This window comes from Oryctolagus cuniculus, chromosome 5, assembly GCF_964237555.1.
Source record: "Oryctolagus cuniculus chromosome 5, mOryCun1.1, whole genome shotgun sequence".
Taxonomy (NCBI): domain Eukaryota; kingdom Metazoa; phylum Chordata; class Mammalia; order Lagomorpha; family Leporidae; genus Oryctolagus; species Oryctolagus cuniculus.
The window spans coordinates 70,965,624-70,984,385 of record NC_091436.1 but is presented as its reverse complement, the minus strand read 5'-3'; the positions used below and the strand labels follow the sequence as shown (position 1 = coordinate 70,984,385).

At 36.6% G+C, this 18,762-nt stretch overlaps 1 protein-coding gene across 1 annotated transcript in view; it reads right to left on the bottom strand.

Annotated features, from left to right (window-relative positions):
• Positions 1-18,762, bottom strand: part of ASCC3 (activating signal cointegrator 1 complex subunit 3) — a 366,541-nt gene that overhangs the window by 127,547 nt on the left and 220,232 nt on the right. The window contains exons 22-30 of the mRNA XM_002714874.5: positions 18,437-18,591; positions 15,654-15,752; positions 13,265-13,433; positions 8,555-8,775; positions 7,636-7,721; positions 5,317-5,483; positions 4,293-4,438; positions 4,048-4,168; positions 1,307-1,449 (exon numbers count right to left, since the gene is read on the bottom strand). Coding sequence (XP_002714920.2) covers positions 1,307-1,449; positions 4,048-4,168; positions 4,293-4,438; positions 5,317-5,483; positions 7,636-7,721; positions 8,555-8,775; positions 13,265-13,433; positions 15,654-15,752; positions 18,437-18,591 — 1,307 coding nt within the window. The remainder of the gene's footprint in view (positions 1-1,306; positions 1,450-4,047; positions 4,169-4,292; positions 4,439-5,316; positions 5,484-7,635; positions 7,722-8,554; positions 8,776-13,264; positions 13,434-15,653; positions 15,753-18,436; positions 18,592-18,762) is intronic.

Here is an 18,762-nt window from a genome sequence, read left to right as displayed (position 1 = left end):
CCCAAAATGGTTGGGCTGGGCTAGGCTGATGCAGGAAACTGAGAACTCAAACCAAGTTTTCCACATGGGTGCCAGGAACCAATCACTTAAACTATCATTACTGATTCCCAGGGCTCATATTTAGTAGATAGAGGGAGTCAAGTGCCAGAGATGATATCAAATCCAGGAACTTATTATTTAGAATTTTAATGGTAGTTACTATTTTATGAAATCATAACAATAGATTTGTAATTTGTATATACTTAGTGTTTTCTAAATTAAAAATATTATTCTATTGTATAGGGCTTTTTTCGAGATTTATTTATTTGTTTGAACAGAGTTCAATAAAATAAAGAGAGAGGGAGAGACAGAAAGATCTTCCATCGTTGTTTTGACTCACCAAATGGCTGCAATGGTTGGGGAGGGGCCAGGCCAAAGCAAGGAGCCAGGAACTTCCTCCAGGTCTCCCACATGGGTGCAGGGACCCAAGTTGGGTGGTCTTCTGCTGCTTTCCCAGGTACATTAGCAGGGAGCTGGATTGGAAGCGGAGCAGTCGTGACTTGAACTGGCACCCATATCGGATGCCAGCATAGCAGGTTGTGGCTTAACCCAATATGCTGCAATGCTGGCCCATATTGCATAGTTTTATAAAAGCTGCTTTTGCAAACTTGACTGTAAGTTCCAAGAGGACAGGGGACACTCAAAGATTATGAAAATTTAGTACATGCTCAATTATATATAGGTAATTTTGTAAAAAAAAAAAAAATCAGGCCAGCGCTGTGGTATAAAGCCCTATCCTGCAGTGCTGGCATCCCATATGGGCACTGGTTCAAGTCCCAGCTGCTCCGCTTCTGATCCAGCTCTCTGCTACGGCCTGGGAAAGCAGTGGAGGACAGCCCAAGTCCTTGTGCCCCTGCTGCACCTGTGTGAGAGACCTGGAGGAAGCTCCTGGCTCCTGGCTTTGGACCAGCTCAGCTCTGCCCATTGTAGACATCTGGGGAGTGAACTAGCGGATGGAAGACCCCTCTCTCTACCTCTCTTTGTAACTCTTTCAAATAAATAAATAAATCTTTTGAAAAAAGGAAATAAAAATATAGACATATAAATAAATACTTACTGAAAAAATATTGCAAGAAATATACCAGTTGTGTGAAAATAGCAGTATTATACAACTCTTCTTTCCTTTACTACTTTTTCTAAATTTCTATGCTATTTCATACTTTCATTATAGAATAAAATTAAGCATAATTAAATATTTAATTTGTTACAATACAATACAAACTTATCTGATGTGTATAAGAAATAGAAGGTAAAATGTATTGCTTACCTCTCTTTCATCCATATTCAACCACTGCTTTGGATCCTCTTCAGTAGCCAGAAAGGCTATCAATTCCAAGGCAGTAAGACGAGTTTGACGTCTTGATGAGACAAATATCAAAACTGGTTTGGCTGGAGAATGGCTTCGAATTGCTGTTGAAAAGTTATGGAAAATGAAATGTTAAGTCACTTAACATTAGAATATGAGTTTAAATGTATAAATTAAAAGTAAATGTTATATCTGATTCAGAAGATTCTTAATTTGGTGATGAAATGTAGAATTATTCCAGGTATGTCACAGATCTGACAATGAACTGGACAGATGACAGGAAAGGAGAGGTTGCTGGCCCTACTAAGGTTCTACCTAGATTTAATTGCTCTGGCTCCAAGTTCTTTGTTGAACTGTCGAGGAAGGAGAAACTTAAAGGTTGAGACACTCCCTTAAGAGGCCCCCACAGACACTAAATTGTAGGTTTACTTTTGTATTACTTTTTTAATTCTAATTTTAATTAGTTTTTAACAGATTCAATGTGATTTGTAGATATAATTCCATTTTTAAAAAAGATTTATTTATTTGAAAGGCAGAGTTACACAGAGGGAGAGGCAGAGGCACAGAGGGCAAGAAGAGAAAGAGAAGAGAGATATCTTCCATCCGCTGGTTCGCTCCCCAAATAGACACAGTGACTGAAGCTAGGCCGATCCAAAGCCAGGAGCCAAGAGCTGCTTCCATTCTCCCACGCAGGTGCAGTGGCTCAAGGACCAGACCATCTTCCACTGCTTTCCCAGGCCATAGTAGAGAGCTGGATCAGAAATGGAGCATCTGGATCTTGAAATGGTGCCCATCTGGGATGCCGGCAGTGCAGGCAATGGCTTCACCCACTATGCCACAGTGCCAGCCCGTTTTTTGTGTTACTAAATTGTGTTTCTGAGACACTTCTGCTTGCCTAAGGAGAGATATTACTGAGTTCACTGGTCCTGGGTACTGGAGAGAGAGTCAAGTCCTATAGGGTGATGAAAAATGCCAAAGGTAGTAAAAAAAAAAAATCATTGAATTTTCCTCTCTGTTGCCAGTAGATGGAAAAATTAGGATAGTTTGTCCCCCAAAACAGGTAAGAGATAAATTAGAATATTATTCTTCTATTTTTCTCAAATATACATGTAAGGTTTTAAGTTGGAAGATTAGACAAGGAAGTTAGCTGAAGAGGGTACTATGCTCAGGTGTAGTCAAGAAACAAGAGGTGAGATGTGTAGTTCAAAACCTGAGTAACAAGACTTAAGGACTTTCATAGATCAAAGCATTAAACAAAAATTACTTAAAACAACCAAATAAATCACTTGACCTAACTGGAAATTAGGTTTCTTTGCTATCCATAGGCTCTAAAATGCTAAAAATATGGCACAACTAGAATTTACATCTACATAACTCTTAAAAACAGTCAGAGATATTTAAAAATTTTATATAAAAGTCCAACCTCCTTGTAATTTCTTGTTTGAACTGTGAGCTACAGAATTTATTTTTATTGGCTAAGAAACAAGGTTTATAATAGAAATGTTGACATGACCTTGACTATATTTATATCCTAACAGTGAAAAATAAAGCTATCACAAAATCATATTTCTAAGCCCAAAGAAATATAGTAATCACTCTAGGTATAATAAATGCTTTAAAAGGATAGCTTATACCATATCTAAAGAAGTGCAAGTATTTCAGTTATTTACCATTGATTTACATAACACAAAATGCTTCACTGCCATCAATAGTATGTAATCAGTCATTCTTTAAATAGATAAGCAATTTCAAAAAAAATATAAAAATACATTTCTTAACTTTCATCATTTATCAAAACACACAGTATAAATGATAAAGTTTTGATAAATCATATTAGAGATAAAATGTGTAAAATACACATATTAGTACAATATTGCTATCATCTGTACACATAATCATGAATGGATTTCTCTCTCTTTTTAAAACTCAACGCTTAATGGATTTTTGCTGCTGCAAGAACAGGTGTGGCTGAACAGCCTGGGAGAGATTTATTGTTCATTAGTGATTTTGTACAATGCTTCTGTGGAGGTGTAAATAATCTGAACTGCCAAGATTGGTCTCTGGTTCACAATCAATACTTTGCTTCTGTCATATGGCTAATTACAGCAGCTAAAAAGTCACCTCACAACTGTCACCTCACAATCAACAGCAGTTCACTTTAGAAGATTTATTTTGGAGGTGATTTTTAATTGATATAATAAATATTCCTTATGTAGCCTAAATAAAACACATTTCAATAAAATAGGAGTGTTATTCTCAAATCTTTCTTGTTTGCCAAATGTATTAGAAAAGGAAAAGCAAACAATACACAAAAGCAGAAACACTGTGCAATTTGTTTACTGAAATTTCTACATTTTATGGTTTCTGCTAAAATTAAGATTATGTGACTTTTTTTAAACTTGGAGAGACAATTTATCATTTGATCAAACTACAACTACCATAAGAAAACACCTTAATACTTAGGTTAATACTAAGAAGGAGTCAATTATTTTTCTTTCATTAAAAAGACATTATCATCCATGAAATCTTTAATTTCTAATAGGTAATTTAATATTTATGTTTCTTAACAGTTGAGGTAAAGAGCTTTAGATATTTGTCAAATGTACCTAGATCAATCTTTCAAAGAAACTGCAATCATTTAGAATGAATTTGATTTCTACCATAAAAGACAGATACTATTTCATTCCAAGTCTGAAGCTTACCTTGAAATGCAGGCTTATTCATACTAGCCATGCGAGGACAGTAATGCTGCCCAGGGAAGCCTTGGATGTGGACCTCCAGAGGAACAGGGCGTACTGATGGTCGGAAGTTGAACAAGCCCATCTAGAGTAAGCATAAGAGAAACCACTTTCAATTTCTACATTTAAGTTTATGATGTTATGAGGCCTTCTTAATGTGGTCACCTAAGCCTCACTACATGTTTCTAGCAAATAAAAATTCTACATACCTGCTTGATATTGAGCCAATCAGCAAGGTCTCTGGCATTAGCTAATGCAGTAGATAGTCCAACTATTCTAACAGGTTTTTCTGTATGAGATGATATGAAATTTGTTCGTGATACAATGACCTCTAGGACAGGACCTCTTTCCTCCCCTAGAAAATATTAATAATGAAAGTTAATCATTTAACCAATCCATAGTAGCTGCTGCAAATACATAAGTCAAAGTTTGTAGGTTTTTCAGAGAACTAAAAATAGAATACTATGTGATCTAGCAATCTCACTTCTGGATATATATATCCGAAGGAACTGAAATCAATATGCTGAAGAGGTATCTGTACTCTGTGTTCATTACAGCATTATTTATAATAGCCACGATATTGATCTACCTAAGTGTCCACTACTAAATGAATGGAAAAAGAAATGTGGTATACACATGCGCACACAGACACACGCACGCGCGCGCGCACACACACACACACACACAGAATGGAGTATTATTCAGCCTTAATAAAGAAGGAAATCATGTCATTTGTGACAACATGAATCAACCTGGGAGGTGCTATACTAAAGAAATCAATGAGGCAAAGGAAGACAAATACTGCTTGAACTCACTTAAATGTGGAACCAAAGTAAAAAGCCAAACTCATGGAAGGAAAGAGAATAGTGGTCACCAGAGACTGAGGGGGTGGGAAGAAGTAGCATAGGGCTGTCAGTCAAAGGGTGGAGTTTCAGTTGCACAGGAGAAACAAATCTGTGAGGTCTACTGTAGAGTGGTGTGACTACAGTTACTAGATTGCACATTTCAAAATTGTTAAGAGTTAATCTAATGTTTCACCATAAAAGACTGTGAGGTAACAGATATTTTAATCAGCTTGATTTAAGCATCCTACATTGCATATATTTATCAAATAACAAACACAATGTACATCTATATACACACAAAATTATCATTTGTCCATTAAATTAATAAGACTCTTTTATACCAGAAAGTGGAAGTCTGTAAATTAGCCTTACATAGAGTGGTACCCACCAAGCAAATGGATCTCATCTATGATGAGAATAGTGACTTGCTGAACATAGCTTCTATTTTGCCAGCTTCTGCTGACTCCATCCCACTTCTCTGGTGTAGTGACAATAAGGTCAGCCTTGGCAATTGATTTCATATCAGGAGTCACATCCCCTGTTAGTTCAATAACTCTGGAGGGAAAATCAAAATGATTCCTTTAACCTCTCAGGCAAAACATGAGCTTGGAAAGGCAAGGACATATCTCTTTCGAAATAAGCTTTTATATTGCTTCAAACTGTTTTATCTCCACCTTTAATTTTTTAAATTTCATGAACTTAAAACATATTTCTTCAGAATTTTAAGATGATTCCTTGCCATAAAGTGACAGTCATATAAAGTCAAATTCCTAACACATTTAACTTTTGTAGAGAGGCAAAGGTATCAAACTTCGCTTTGATTATGTTTACAGAATCTTTGTTGGGGCTGGTGCCGTGGTGCAATAGGTTAATCCTCCGCCTAAGGTGCCGGCATCCCATATGGGCGCCGGTTCTAGTCCCAGCTGCTCCTCTTCCAATCCAGCTCTCTGCTATGGCTTGGGAAAGCAGTAGAAGATGGTCCAAATGCTTGGGCCCCTGCACCTGCACTGGAGACCCAGAGGAAGCTCCTGGCTCTTGGCTTCAGATTGGCACAGCTCTGGCCGTTGCAGCCACTTGGGGAGTGAACCAACAGAAGGAAGACCTTTCTTTCTCTTCCTCTCACTGTCTGGAACGGTACCTCTCAAATAAATAAATAAAATCTTAAAAAAAAAAAAAGAATCTTTGTCCTATTTGATTTTATAAAGCAGAAGTCAGACATCTTCCATATGTTGGAAATAACATCTTTGTGAGACAGTTTTAAATATTGAGACATATGAGGCATTCATTAAGAATGCTAATATGGGGCCAGCATTGTGGTATAGCAGGTAAAGCTGCCGCCTGTGATGCCAGCATCCCATATGGGTGCCGATTTATGTCCTGGCTGTTCCACCTCTGATCCAGCTCCTTGCTAATTACTTGAGAAAATCAGTGGAAGATGGTCCAAGTGTTTGGGTCCCTGCTACCTGACATGGGAGATGCAGATGAAGCTCCTGGTTTCTGGTTTTGGCCTGGCTTAGCCCTGGCCACTGCATGCATCTGGGGAGTGAATGAGTGGATGGAAGATTCTCTCTCTTACTGTTAACTCTCATTTCAAATAAATAAATAATTTTTTTTCAAACAAGAATGCTCTTTTTGTTTTATTTCTTAGATAGGAATTTTGTACAGATATCACTGGCAAATTCAAATGTATTAGGACACATGGAAAGTAAGAGCTATCTCATGCTGAGCTGATCTCAGTCTTACAAACAGTGAACAGAAAAGCCTTTGTGACTCTGAGGAATTAAATAATACATAGGAAAGTCTGAAGGATAACTAAATTTAAAATATTACTCAATATTTCTACATCTGTGTTAGCAATTGGAAAACAGAAAAATGATTGGTTCCAAGGCCTATGTTGTGGCACAGTAGGCTAAGTTGCTGTTGACAATGCTGGCATCCCATATTGGACTTTTGGTCCCAGTCACAGCTACTCTGTTTCCCATCCAGCTTCCTAATGCACCTGAGAAAGTGTTCAAGTTCTGGGAGTCCCAGATGGAGTTCTGGGCGCCTGGCTTCTGCCTGGACAAGTCCTGACTGTTGTGGCCAAAATGGGAGTGAAAAATCAGATGGAAGATGTCTATGTCTCCCTCTTTCTGTCATTTTGCCTTTCAAATAAAAACATAAATTGTTTTTTTTTTTTAAATACTGGTTCCTCCAAATATAATGATTTCAAAGCATTTAGTAACTTTCATTCATTTCAAAGATTTTTATATTTCATATATTATGTTGAATATGTAACATAGTTAGCCTTAGATATCTGTGGTTCTGTATCTGTGGATTCAACCATCTATGAATTGAAAATATTTGTAAAAAAAAAGTCATGTCTGTTCTGAACACTCACAGAATTTTTTTCATGTGATAATCTCCTAAACAATGCAGTATAAAATCTATTTACAAGGGTCAGTATTGTGGTGCAGCAACTAAAACTGCTGTTTTCAATGCAGGTATCTTCTATCAGAACACTGGTTTGAGCCTTGGCTGCTATGCTTCTGGTCCAGTTCCCCGAGAAGGCAATGGAGCGGCTGGGACTTGAACCAGTGCCCATATGAGATGCAGGCTCTGTGAACAGTGGCTTAACTTGCTGCACCACAGTGCCAGCCCCGATCTTTTAATTTGTTAGTCCTTTTGACTATTGAAGAATATTTTTTGAGTAGAAGTAAGAACTTACTTTTTTCCAAGTTTTTCTTCTATTCTAACTTTCCAATCATCCATTCTTTCACGTACCAGGGCTTTTAGGGGTGCAATATATACTGCCTAAAAGGGAAAGATAGGCAAAAAGAGACTTATGAAAATAGTGACAATATTTTCAAATAAAGTAAACTCCAGAGAATGTCAAAATAGGACAGTGTGATTTTTAAAGTATATCTTTAAATGCTGAGTACTAAATTTTTTAAATTAATAAGAGAATGCTATTAACTGGAATTACATTTAACCAACTAGCTTGACTATAGTCATCATTTCACAATATGTATGTATAATAAAGCATCACATTGTATACCCTAAGCATATATATAAATGCAATACACAAAAATAAGAACATTATATTCAAGAAAGCTTAAAGTCAATATTTATCTGACTTATAGTGTCATTTAATACTAATAAACAATATCATGACCATTTGGAGAAATGTTTAAATAAAAGCTACCCATCTAGTTCCTGTGTATAATCAAGGTATTTTTTAGAGTATTAGCATTTCCTTCATATCAAAAGTATTTGGTTATACTTCTTACATAGAAATATGGCTATGAATTAGGTATCTTATCGTGAAATTTTCTCTGAATTATAAGCATCATATACTGAGGAAAGGATGTGTGGGTGCCACTGGATACATTAAAAATTCAACTAAATATATACATTCTTTAATAGATCATGTTTATAAATTCAAAAAAATTTAACTAGAGGACTACAAAGCTTAAGCTAAAATTTCTTATAGCAAATTATTCCAATACTGATCTGTCCTTGAGAAACTCATTAAGCAAGTGATAAATGTACTCATTATGCTCTACCAGCATATTTAGAACTGGCTATTCAGAAATTATGAACTTCCTTTTATAAATAAATGTAAGCACACAACTCTTTCAACAAACCTTTGAGGTAGGGTACTTGTTGAACACTCTGAAAATGGCTAATTCAGCAGCAACAGTCTTTCCTGATCCAGTGGGTGCTCCAAGTAGGACATTACAGTCTGTGTGATACAGTGTATGAAATATCTGTGTCTGTACAGGGTTAAAGTGGCTGAAATTGTACAGTGCTTCATAGGCTTTACATCCCAAGGCTGTAATTGGTAGAGGCTGAAGATCCAGTAATTCTGAAAAGATCCAACAGGTCCTGTTATATAGTAACTGAAAAACATGCACAACACTGGATACTGTTTTTTAAAGAATATATTACAATAATCCTTAGTTCTTTTGAGAAGAAAGAAAAGCTTAACATAAATATTTGCATAAACCAATTACAGACTTTTCTCCTGTCCCTACGGTTATTATACTGGCATTCTGTAACTTATAGGGGAATTTTCTGTAAGTCAACTACAATACCCTTTCTCTGCCAATCAGGAAAATAACTTGAATAACAACTGTATGAAGCCTGTACATTATAGAAGAAAATTAAGTCCACCCTAATTTGCAAAGAAATAAAAAGAAAAGAAAACCATCTACAAGCTTTCTAGAGTAGTTACTAACAACATAATACTTTTGATCAGTTGGATACTGACCAAATCATAATGGTTGAATGAGCTGCTGTTGTAACCAAAGGAAATTGAAACGAATATAAGATAATTTCAGTGGGATGGGAGAGGGAGCAGGAAATGGGATGGTTTGCGGGTGGGAGGGTGGTTATGGGGGGGGGGGGACCGCTATAATCCTTACCGTTGTACTTTCAAAATTTATATTTATTAAATAAAAGTTTCTAAAAAAAAAGATAATTTCAGGAGATGCACTGGGAATGGTGGAGTTCTGAGGCAGAGCATGACTGACTAAACAAAAACTGACTAAACAAAAACTAAACCCCATGACGGGGCTGCACTATGGCATAGTGGGTAAAGCTGCTGCCTGCAACACTGGCATCCCACAGGGCACTGGTTCGTGTCCTGGCTGTTCATCTTCTGATCCTGCTCCCTGCTAATGGCCTGGGAAAAGCAACGGAAAATGGCCCATGTGCTTGGGCCTCTGCCAGCCACAGGGGAGACCTGGATAAAGTTCCTGGTTTTGGCCTGGCCCAACCTTGGCCATTGTAGCCATCTGGGAAGTGAAAGAGCAGAAGGAAAATTGACCGATCTCTCTCTCTGTCTCTATCTCTTCCACGGTCTCTTTCAAAGAAGTAAATAAACCTTAAAAAAAAAAAAAAAAGCTATGAGGAAACCTTAAAAAATTATATCTGATTGTTTCTGGGGATTAGAAAATCAAAATGATTTACAGGGATTGTTACATACTCTTCAGTATCTAACCAACCTTGTCATTTTCCATAATCCAGAAAAGTATTGGTTAGAAAACCAGAAAGCAGCTTTACTCTCACAATTTATTTATGGAAGATGGAGCTACTCATCTGAAGTTTGAATGAGAAGGAAAAAAAAAAAGAACCATGAGGGGCATATAGTAGCCTATAACCTGCAACAGACCTTCCGAGGTACAGTTTCTTTGTTTTTTTAAAGTTTTTATTTTATTTATTTATTTGAAAGGCAGAGTTATAGAGAGGTAGAGGCAGAGAGAGAGAGAGAGAGGTCTTCTTTCTGTTGATTCACTCCCCAGATGGCCACAATGGCCAGAGCTGCGCCAAACCAAAGCCAGGAGACAGGAGCTTCTTCTAGGTCTCCCATGTGGGTGCAAGGGCCCAAGTGTCTGGGCCATCTTCTACTGCTTTCCCAGGCCATAGCAGAGAGCTGGGTTGGAATTGGAGCAGCTGGGACTAGAAACAGCACCCTTATGGGATGCCAGCATTGCAGGCAGAGGCCATACCTGCTACGCCATAGTACCGAACCCCCCAAGGTACATTTTCAAAACTGACAGTATGGTAAATTTTCTTCTAAAACATGCAATTAAAACCAAACAGCTAATTTTTGGAGAATTTTCCTTGCTACATTACTCTATTACACAGATCACTGAGAAATAATCGCATGCTTTCTGTGTCAGATTTTTTCCTGAATTTTCTGTAACACTGAATACCAAAGAGGGAGGAGGAAAGGCACTGCAAGTTAAAACTCATATTTCCAGTAAGACTGAAAAAAAAAAAACACTGTACAATATCAAATTCACTTTTATTGGTAGTATTAAATTAATACATTTTAGTTTAGTGAAAAGTGAATATTTTTCTTAGATTTGGGTTTAATAGTATGCCTTCATACACTTTGAGCCAGATAGACTCTGGAATAATTGAAATTATTTTGTGCATTTCTATTATCAACTGACATGCCATTTTGTTGGATTTACTGCTTTTAAAAATATAACCAGATGTGGGTGCTTGGCCTCATGGTTAAGATACTGATTAAGATGATTACACCCCACATTGCAGTGTTTAGGTTCAACGTCTAGTTCTGGCTCCCGGCTGACTCAAACTTCCTGCTAATGCAGACCTTGGGAGGCATCAGTGATGGCTCAAGAAATGGAGTCCCAGTCTTGCACATGGGAGATCTGAATTGCATTCCAGGCTCACAGCTTAAGCTTCCATAGCCATTGTGGGCATCTGGGGAATCAACTTGATGATGAAAGCTCTCACTGTCTTTGTCTCTATCTTATTCTCTCCCTGTCTCTCTCTGTCTTTGAAATTAAAAAGTTGTAATCAGAAATCAGCTAATTCAAAGAAAAATGATTAAATACACATTAAAATGTCATAGAAATGCACGTTAAAATCAAGTACTGTAGTCACATAAAGCTAGTGGTAATGTTGAAAGTATATACTTTAAACATTAAATATTTTTACATATTTTATTATGAGATTCTAGATATCACAGAAGCAGTTAATGAAAAAAGATCATCTTCAATGAGTCAATCAATAGATACTACAATCTCATTATTTTTCTAGGTTGATAAAATTTTTTTTCTACTCTGCAAGATATCAGTGCAAAATTAAGCAGTAATATGAAGTATCTCTCTAAAATAAACCAAGACAATGAACAAGGTACACTCTTGACAAAAATGCCAAAGTTTAAAGGACTCCAAATAATGTATTCATTAACAGTAGTCAGAACTAACATTTCTATTTTGAAAAGACAGAGTTTTATCTTTGGAAGAATTATATGGAACAGAAATATTTGATTTTATTTGTCTATAAAGTAGACTAAGGGGCTTTTGACATTAATACTCATCAACTGTGGACTCTCAAAGAAAAATAAATTTAATTCACTAATTAATTATTTAAAAGATTAGTCTGAGGATAGCTTTGAAAGGTTTCATGGGGCACTTCAGAAAGGTACTCCTTCATGTCATGAAAATAAAAAATAAAATTTTCCAAGTAATGTCAATGAAAAACATTGCAGAGCACTACTTACGTCTTTATAATGCAAGTGTGGAAGAACAGAACTAATGTGAAGTGTACATGTTATTTACAAGACTCAAGGCCATTTAAAGCAAACATAAATCCGTTTTTTGTGCTACTATAACACAACTCCTTAGTGTTAGAATTTTTTTATTACAGAAGTACATCAGATGAGGGAAAAAAACTTCACAACTCACTAGTATGTTAATTAATTTAGCATATAGTTTGAGCATCCCTACAACAAAAAAATCTAAAATCAGAAATGCTCTAGGTGCCGTGGCTCACTTGGTTCATCTTCTGCCTGAGGCGCCAGCATCCCATATGGGTGCCGGGTTCTAGTCCCGGCTGCTCCTCTTCCAGTCCAGCTCTTTGCTGTGGCCTGGGAAGGCAGTGGAGGATGGCCCAAGTGCTGGGGCCCTGCACCCGCATGGGAGACCAGGAGGAAGCACCTGGCTCCTGGCTTCAGATCAGCACAGCACCAGCTGTAGCGGCCATTTGGGGGGTGAACCAACAGAAGGAAGACCTTTCTCTCTGTCTCTCTGTCTCATTGTCTATCTCTATCTGTCAAATTAAAAAAAAATGCCCTAAAATCTGAAATTGTTGAGTGTTAACATGTTGAGAAAGGCAGAAAGTTAAACACCTTATCTCAGTAGAATGTGGGGACAGTCAAAACACAGGTGTATTATAAACACTCTGTAACATATACAATTACAGATGCAGACTCTATGAAGTGTAGTATGCAGGATGAACGGATTTTGTGTTTAGACTTTGGTTCTACTACCAAGATATCTCCTTATATATGAAAGAATTCCTTAATCCAAAAAACTGGAAATCTTCTGGTTACAATACTTTTGGATAAGGGGTACTCTCCAGCTGTACTAGAAATAAGTTTAATTGAAAAAATCCCAGTAAAAGAGGATATCTCAAAGGTTTCAGGGGTTATAAATTCAATCATAAAAGACATTTTCAATGAAAAAGCAGAGATGGACAAATTATAATGATTATACATAAAAATAAAGATGAAAGCATAGTAATATAGAAATAGTCTCATGCTTGTAGAAATATCAGAATTGGTCTAAACTCAGTTTAATGCTTTAGGAATGCAAATGAACAAAAGTTAAGGTCCACCATTAGCTGTGTGCACAAAATGTATACACATATAGATTTGATTTTGAAAAGTCTAATTTCAAACTATACTAACCAGTTAGATTTTGATTGAGATAGAAACTCCTTAAAGCACACTTTTCAACATTAATTAAACAAGTTTTAGACGTCAGTGATTCAATACAATTTTTTTTCAGAGATTCAAAGTAACATTAACATGTTACCTGTATGAGGAGGATGTCTCTCTGGTAGAATCAAATGTTGAAAGTTGATAATACAAACAGCCTCAGCTCCTAACCATCTATCAGACACTGCTCTGATATAGTACTGAGAAGGCAATGGTTCAAAAATAGGGATTGTAAACACAAGCAGTTGAGCTTCTTTACTAATGACCTGTGAAATAAAATCTAAAGTAAGTATGTGCATTCTAATATAAAGATCTTACTAGTCTTTTATTAAAAATAAAGAAGTTCTCTAGGATTTCCAAATAGCTGAGATAGTCAGTAGTTTAGAAATTATGGATGGTTCCCTTGTTGGATTACCTGATATAAGAAAAGGTAAAATTTGAACTTAGTTTATATTATTTACATTTGCATATCATCATTTACTAACAGTTTAACAGTTTGACTCATTATCAGAATTTCTCAGACATCATTCATTATTTAACTTCATATTTTCACCATATCAGCTGTCATATTATTTACCTACCTTAAAAAACAATCCCATCAATACCTAAAGTACAATAACAAAATCACTTATAATAAATAGAAGGTAATGATGCACTCAACAAAGTGAAGAAGCAACTGGCAGAATGGGAGAAAATATTTGTAAACTATGCAACTGATTAAGGGTTAATAATCAGGATCTGTAAAGAACTCAAAAACTTAACAATAAAACAAACATCCCACTACAAAATGGACAAAGGACATGAACAGGCATTTTTCAAAAGATGGAATAAAAACGGCCAAGACACATGAAAAATGCTCAGGAGCCATCAAGGAAATGCAAATCAAAATCAAAATGAGGTTGTATCTCACCCCAGTTAGAATGGCTATCATCCAAAATTCAAAAACAGTAAATGCTGTTGGTAGGAATTTAAACTAGCCAACCATTATGGAAGACAGAATGGAGATTCCTCAGAAATCTGAAAATAGACCTATCATATTACACAGCCATTCCACTCCTAGAAATTTATCCAAATGAAATGAAATCAGCACATGAAAAAGTTATTTGTACCCTCCCTGTTTATTGAAGCTCAAGTCACAATAGCTATAATATGGAATCAACCCAGATGCCCATCAGTTGATGACTGGATAAAGAAAATGTGGTATATATACATTATGGAATACCACTCAGCCATAAAAAAAGAATGACATCCTGTCTTTTTCAATAAAATAAAATGCAACTGGAAACATGCTTAGTGAGACAAGTCTGTCTCAAAAATACAATATCATATGTTTTCTCTGATATGTGGCAGTTAATACAGAATACAAAAAAAATGTATAGGAATGAACTGGACATCTTCTGATTTGATTGTTGATTTTATCCTTTTTTTTTTTTTTTGGTCCTGTGGAACTGTGGTCTTTCTGCTTTCTACTTATTGAATACTTTTTTTATTTGACAGGCAGAGTTAGACAGTGAGAGAGAGAGACAGAGAGAAAGGTCTTCCTTCATGTCGGTTCATCCCCCAAATGGCTGCTACGGCCGGCGTGCTGCGCTAATCCGAAGCCAGGAGCCAGGTGCTTTCTCCTGGTCTCCCACGTGGAGGCAGGGGCCCAAGCACTTGGGCCACAGCAGAGAGCTGGACTGGAAGAGGAGCAACTGGGACTAGAACCCGGTGCCCAAATGGGATGCTGGCCACAGGCGGAGGATTAACCAAGTGAGCCACAGCGCCAGCCCCTCTACTTATTGAATATTAAGGTTAGTGGTGCATTAAGTCTGTGAATATAGAGTGGGCTGAAATTACGTTTTTGCAAAAATCAAAGAAAAAAAGGGAAGAAGGAAGGAAGGAAGGGGACTGAGGGAGGAAAGCATGTTTATCTTCTTAGAATTATACCAATGAAATACATAAAATCTATTCTTTTCATACTAATAAAAATTTTAAACAATGGTAATGATGAAGATAAACCCAATGAAAACAAAACACAGCTATGAAATTCTGCTGCTGTGTACCACAACTCTTAGCCTGAAGTTTACTTTCTCTTTGGAAAGAAATCACAACTGAGGTATTGGTTATATAACAAATTGAGTGTTTCTCTGTGACTTATAGAGAATTTTAAAAGGAATATTCTTTTCAATATTTGATTCCATACTCTTTAGTATTATGTGCATGTAACACCTAAAATTATTATTTTACATACTCTACAGTTCTGGAAGCCAAATTTTATGTAACCATGGCAAAGGTTATAACTGAGTTTCACAAATTATGGCCACATTTAATAGATCAACATTGTAACATTTAATCACTATGTTTCTAAACAGAAACATAAAATGATATACAAAGGTTTAATGGTGCTATGAAATCACAGATAAATCAGGTAAAAATGGAATTAATTTATATTTTCTTTTCATAAGAGCAAAATAATAAGGATATATCCACACATACATATTTACCTGCTTTTTTAGAGTGAGAAAATATTCTGAATGATAAATATGATCATTTGTAGGATCTTCTACCCAAATCCACCAGGGTTCTCCCACTGTCCCATGGACCTAGAAGAAAGGTAGTATTCTAATACCATGTATATCATAACTTAAGTAAGGGATAGTGTTATGCATATATTCAGTATCTATTCCACTCTCTAATAGCTTTATTGATATACAGTTTACATGAAGTTCACTCATTTAAACTATACAGTTCAATGGTCTTAATTTATTTAGAATGTTGGGTAAGCATAACCTAATTTTAGAATCTCTTCAAGACCATAAGAAACCTTATAGCCATTAACAATCACTACCTATTCTCTATAGATTTGTCTTTTCTGGACATTTCATGAATATCAATGGAATCATACAATATATGGTCTTTTGCAACTGGCTTCTTTCCCTTGCCATCATGTTTTCACATTCATTTATTTTTTGAAGACTTATTTATTCTTTTTTTGAAAGACAGAGTTAGAGAGAAGGAGAGACAAAAAGAGAGAGAGGGGGAGAGACAGAGATCTTTTATCCTCTGGTTCATTCCCCAAATGGCTGCAAAGGCCGGAGCTGGGCCAGACCAAAGCCTGGAGCCAGGAGCTTCCTCTGGGTCCCCAGTATGAGTGCAAGGGTCCAGCCACTCGGACCATCTTCCACTGCTTTCCCCAGTACATTAGCAGGCAGCTGGATTGGAATTGAAGCAGGTAGGAATTGAACTGGTACCCATATGAGATGCTGGTGCTGCAGTTGGCAGTATAACCTGCTACACCACAGTGCTGGCTCCAACGTTCATCTTTGTTTAAGCATGCATTAGTACTTAATTTCTTTTCATTGCCAAATAGCAGTCCACTGAGTAGATAAAGCATATTTTGTTTATCTATTTCAATCCATCATTCTCTGCATCCCTTCTCATCCTTACAAATCCCAGTGTTGTTCAGTTTTCTTCTTGTGATTCAAGAGAATGAGACCACACCCCTCAGGATAATTTTGGTTTGCATAAGTCAATCAGTTCATGATACTCCCCTGATAACAGTTAGTGGTAAGGGAGAGGCAAAATGACAAATTTCAGCTCAATTCAACTGGGGAAAAAAAAAATAGTCTTAGGGCCCATACCCTAGGCTAGGCTGGTGAGGGTGTGTATCTTTTGCCCTATTAAATGTAAAAGGGAAAGCATGAAATTATTTTGGAAGCACCCAGCAGTGTCAGCAGAGCAAAGACATGGAAACATTCTGGGCCCTGAATAAGATCTTCATTAAACAGAAGATTCCACGTGCAAGGCATATTTTACTGATGACTCTTTTATTGTACAAGATAAAAATATTCTTGTTAATTCAATTTGAGGCAAGTCATATTTACCATCCTTGAAGCAACAGCATTCTGCTCGACAATATTAACTATAAAACAATTAAGTATTCTGTCTTTATTAATAAATTAAACCAAACTATGCCTGATTTATTACGAAGAAATGCTTGATTTATTAGAAGAAAACACTGTGAAAAAAATACGTTCTTCCATTCATTTCAAAAACAGTCCTTTAAATAGAAATTTTTTTTAAAGATTTATTTTTACTTGAAAGTCAGAGTTACACAAAGAGAGAAGAAGAGGCAGAGAGAGAGAGAGAGAGAGAGAGAGACAGATAGAAAGAGAGGTCTTCCATCCATTGGTTAACTCCCCAAATGGCCACAAAGGTCGGAGCTGCGCTGATCCAAAGCCAGGAGCCAGGAGCTTCCTCTGGGTCTCCCATGCTGGTGCAGGGGCCCAAGGACATGGGCCATCTTCCACTGCTTTCCCAGGCCATAGCAGAAAGCTGGTTCAGAAGTGGAGCAGCTGGGTCTTGAACCGGTACCCATATGGGATGCCGGCACTGCAGGCAGCGGCTGTAGCTGGGTCCTTGTCACCAATGTGGATGATCTGGACTGAGTTCTTGGCTTCTGGCTTTGGTCCCAAAGCCAACCCCAGCTGTTGCAGTTCTCTGGGATATGAACCAGCAGAAGGGAGATCTCTATCTCTCTGCCTTTCAAATGAATTTCTTAAATTTTATTGAATTAAAAAAGGATCCAGATTTGTCTTTATACAAATATAGTAACATGTGAACTATTGAAGGAAAAGAAGAAATAAAAACGAAAACAGAAAAATCATGGGAACCAAGGAAGGGCTTTTTGAATAAGGACCAGGTATAGTTGCTAAATATTCAGAGAAATAAAGAAAATAACTCAGAAAACAGCATGTATCATAGCAACCACTCAGTGTTTCAAGACTACCACTGAGGAATCAGTCTCGGCAGAAAAGAAATGTGTGATCAGGGGGAAAATGTAAAATATTTTTTCTACATGTCTGATATTGAAGAAAATGAGAGGAATGGTAGTTTGAGAAACATCAAGATTTTAAAAAATGACTATTTTAATGCTAAGAATAATTTCTAGTAGACTATAATGACAGATGTAGAGATGGCAAAAGTAAAGATAACACGCGTAAAATGAAAGAAGATAGAACTCATGTGGCAAAGTCCTTGTGAGGTTGGATCCACCAAACTTGTTATTCAATGTTAAAACTTCCAGATTCCTAGATGGCTGACTATATTATTACCATACCACATGTTCTTATTGAGGATGAGAGTAAATATTACCATCGTGCTTTTAATGAACCTTCAATATATATTGGTTTTAGAAGATTTTCTATCTTACCTTGAGACAAATTTACTTGAACTTGCAATTCAAACATTTTTGTTTAGCATAGACAGAGCTATTTTACAATTCTACCTGATCATTCCAAGTAAAATCAGGAAAGATGTTAAGTGTCACTCGAAGGACAGTCCGGGTGATGGGCTGAATGGATGCTTCCATCATAACAGAAGGAATCTGATGAACACATTGCTTGACCTTCAGTCCAATATTCACATGATGCAAAATGTGACCTGTAAGAAAAACATCCCATAGAAGAAACGCGTCCAGATAGGAAAAAGCAATATAATCTGACTTGTAAATGATTTCCGAGTAGGTGATTTTATTGCTCGTTTTATAATTTGCTATGTAGAATAGCTGACATTCTTGACCTGACATGTTTGAATATTTTGTAATAGTTAACT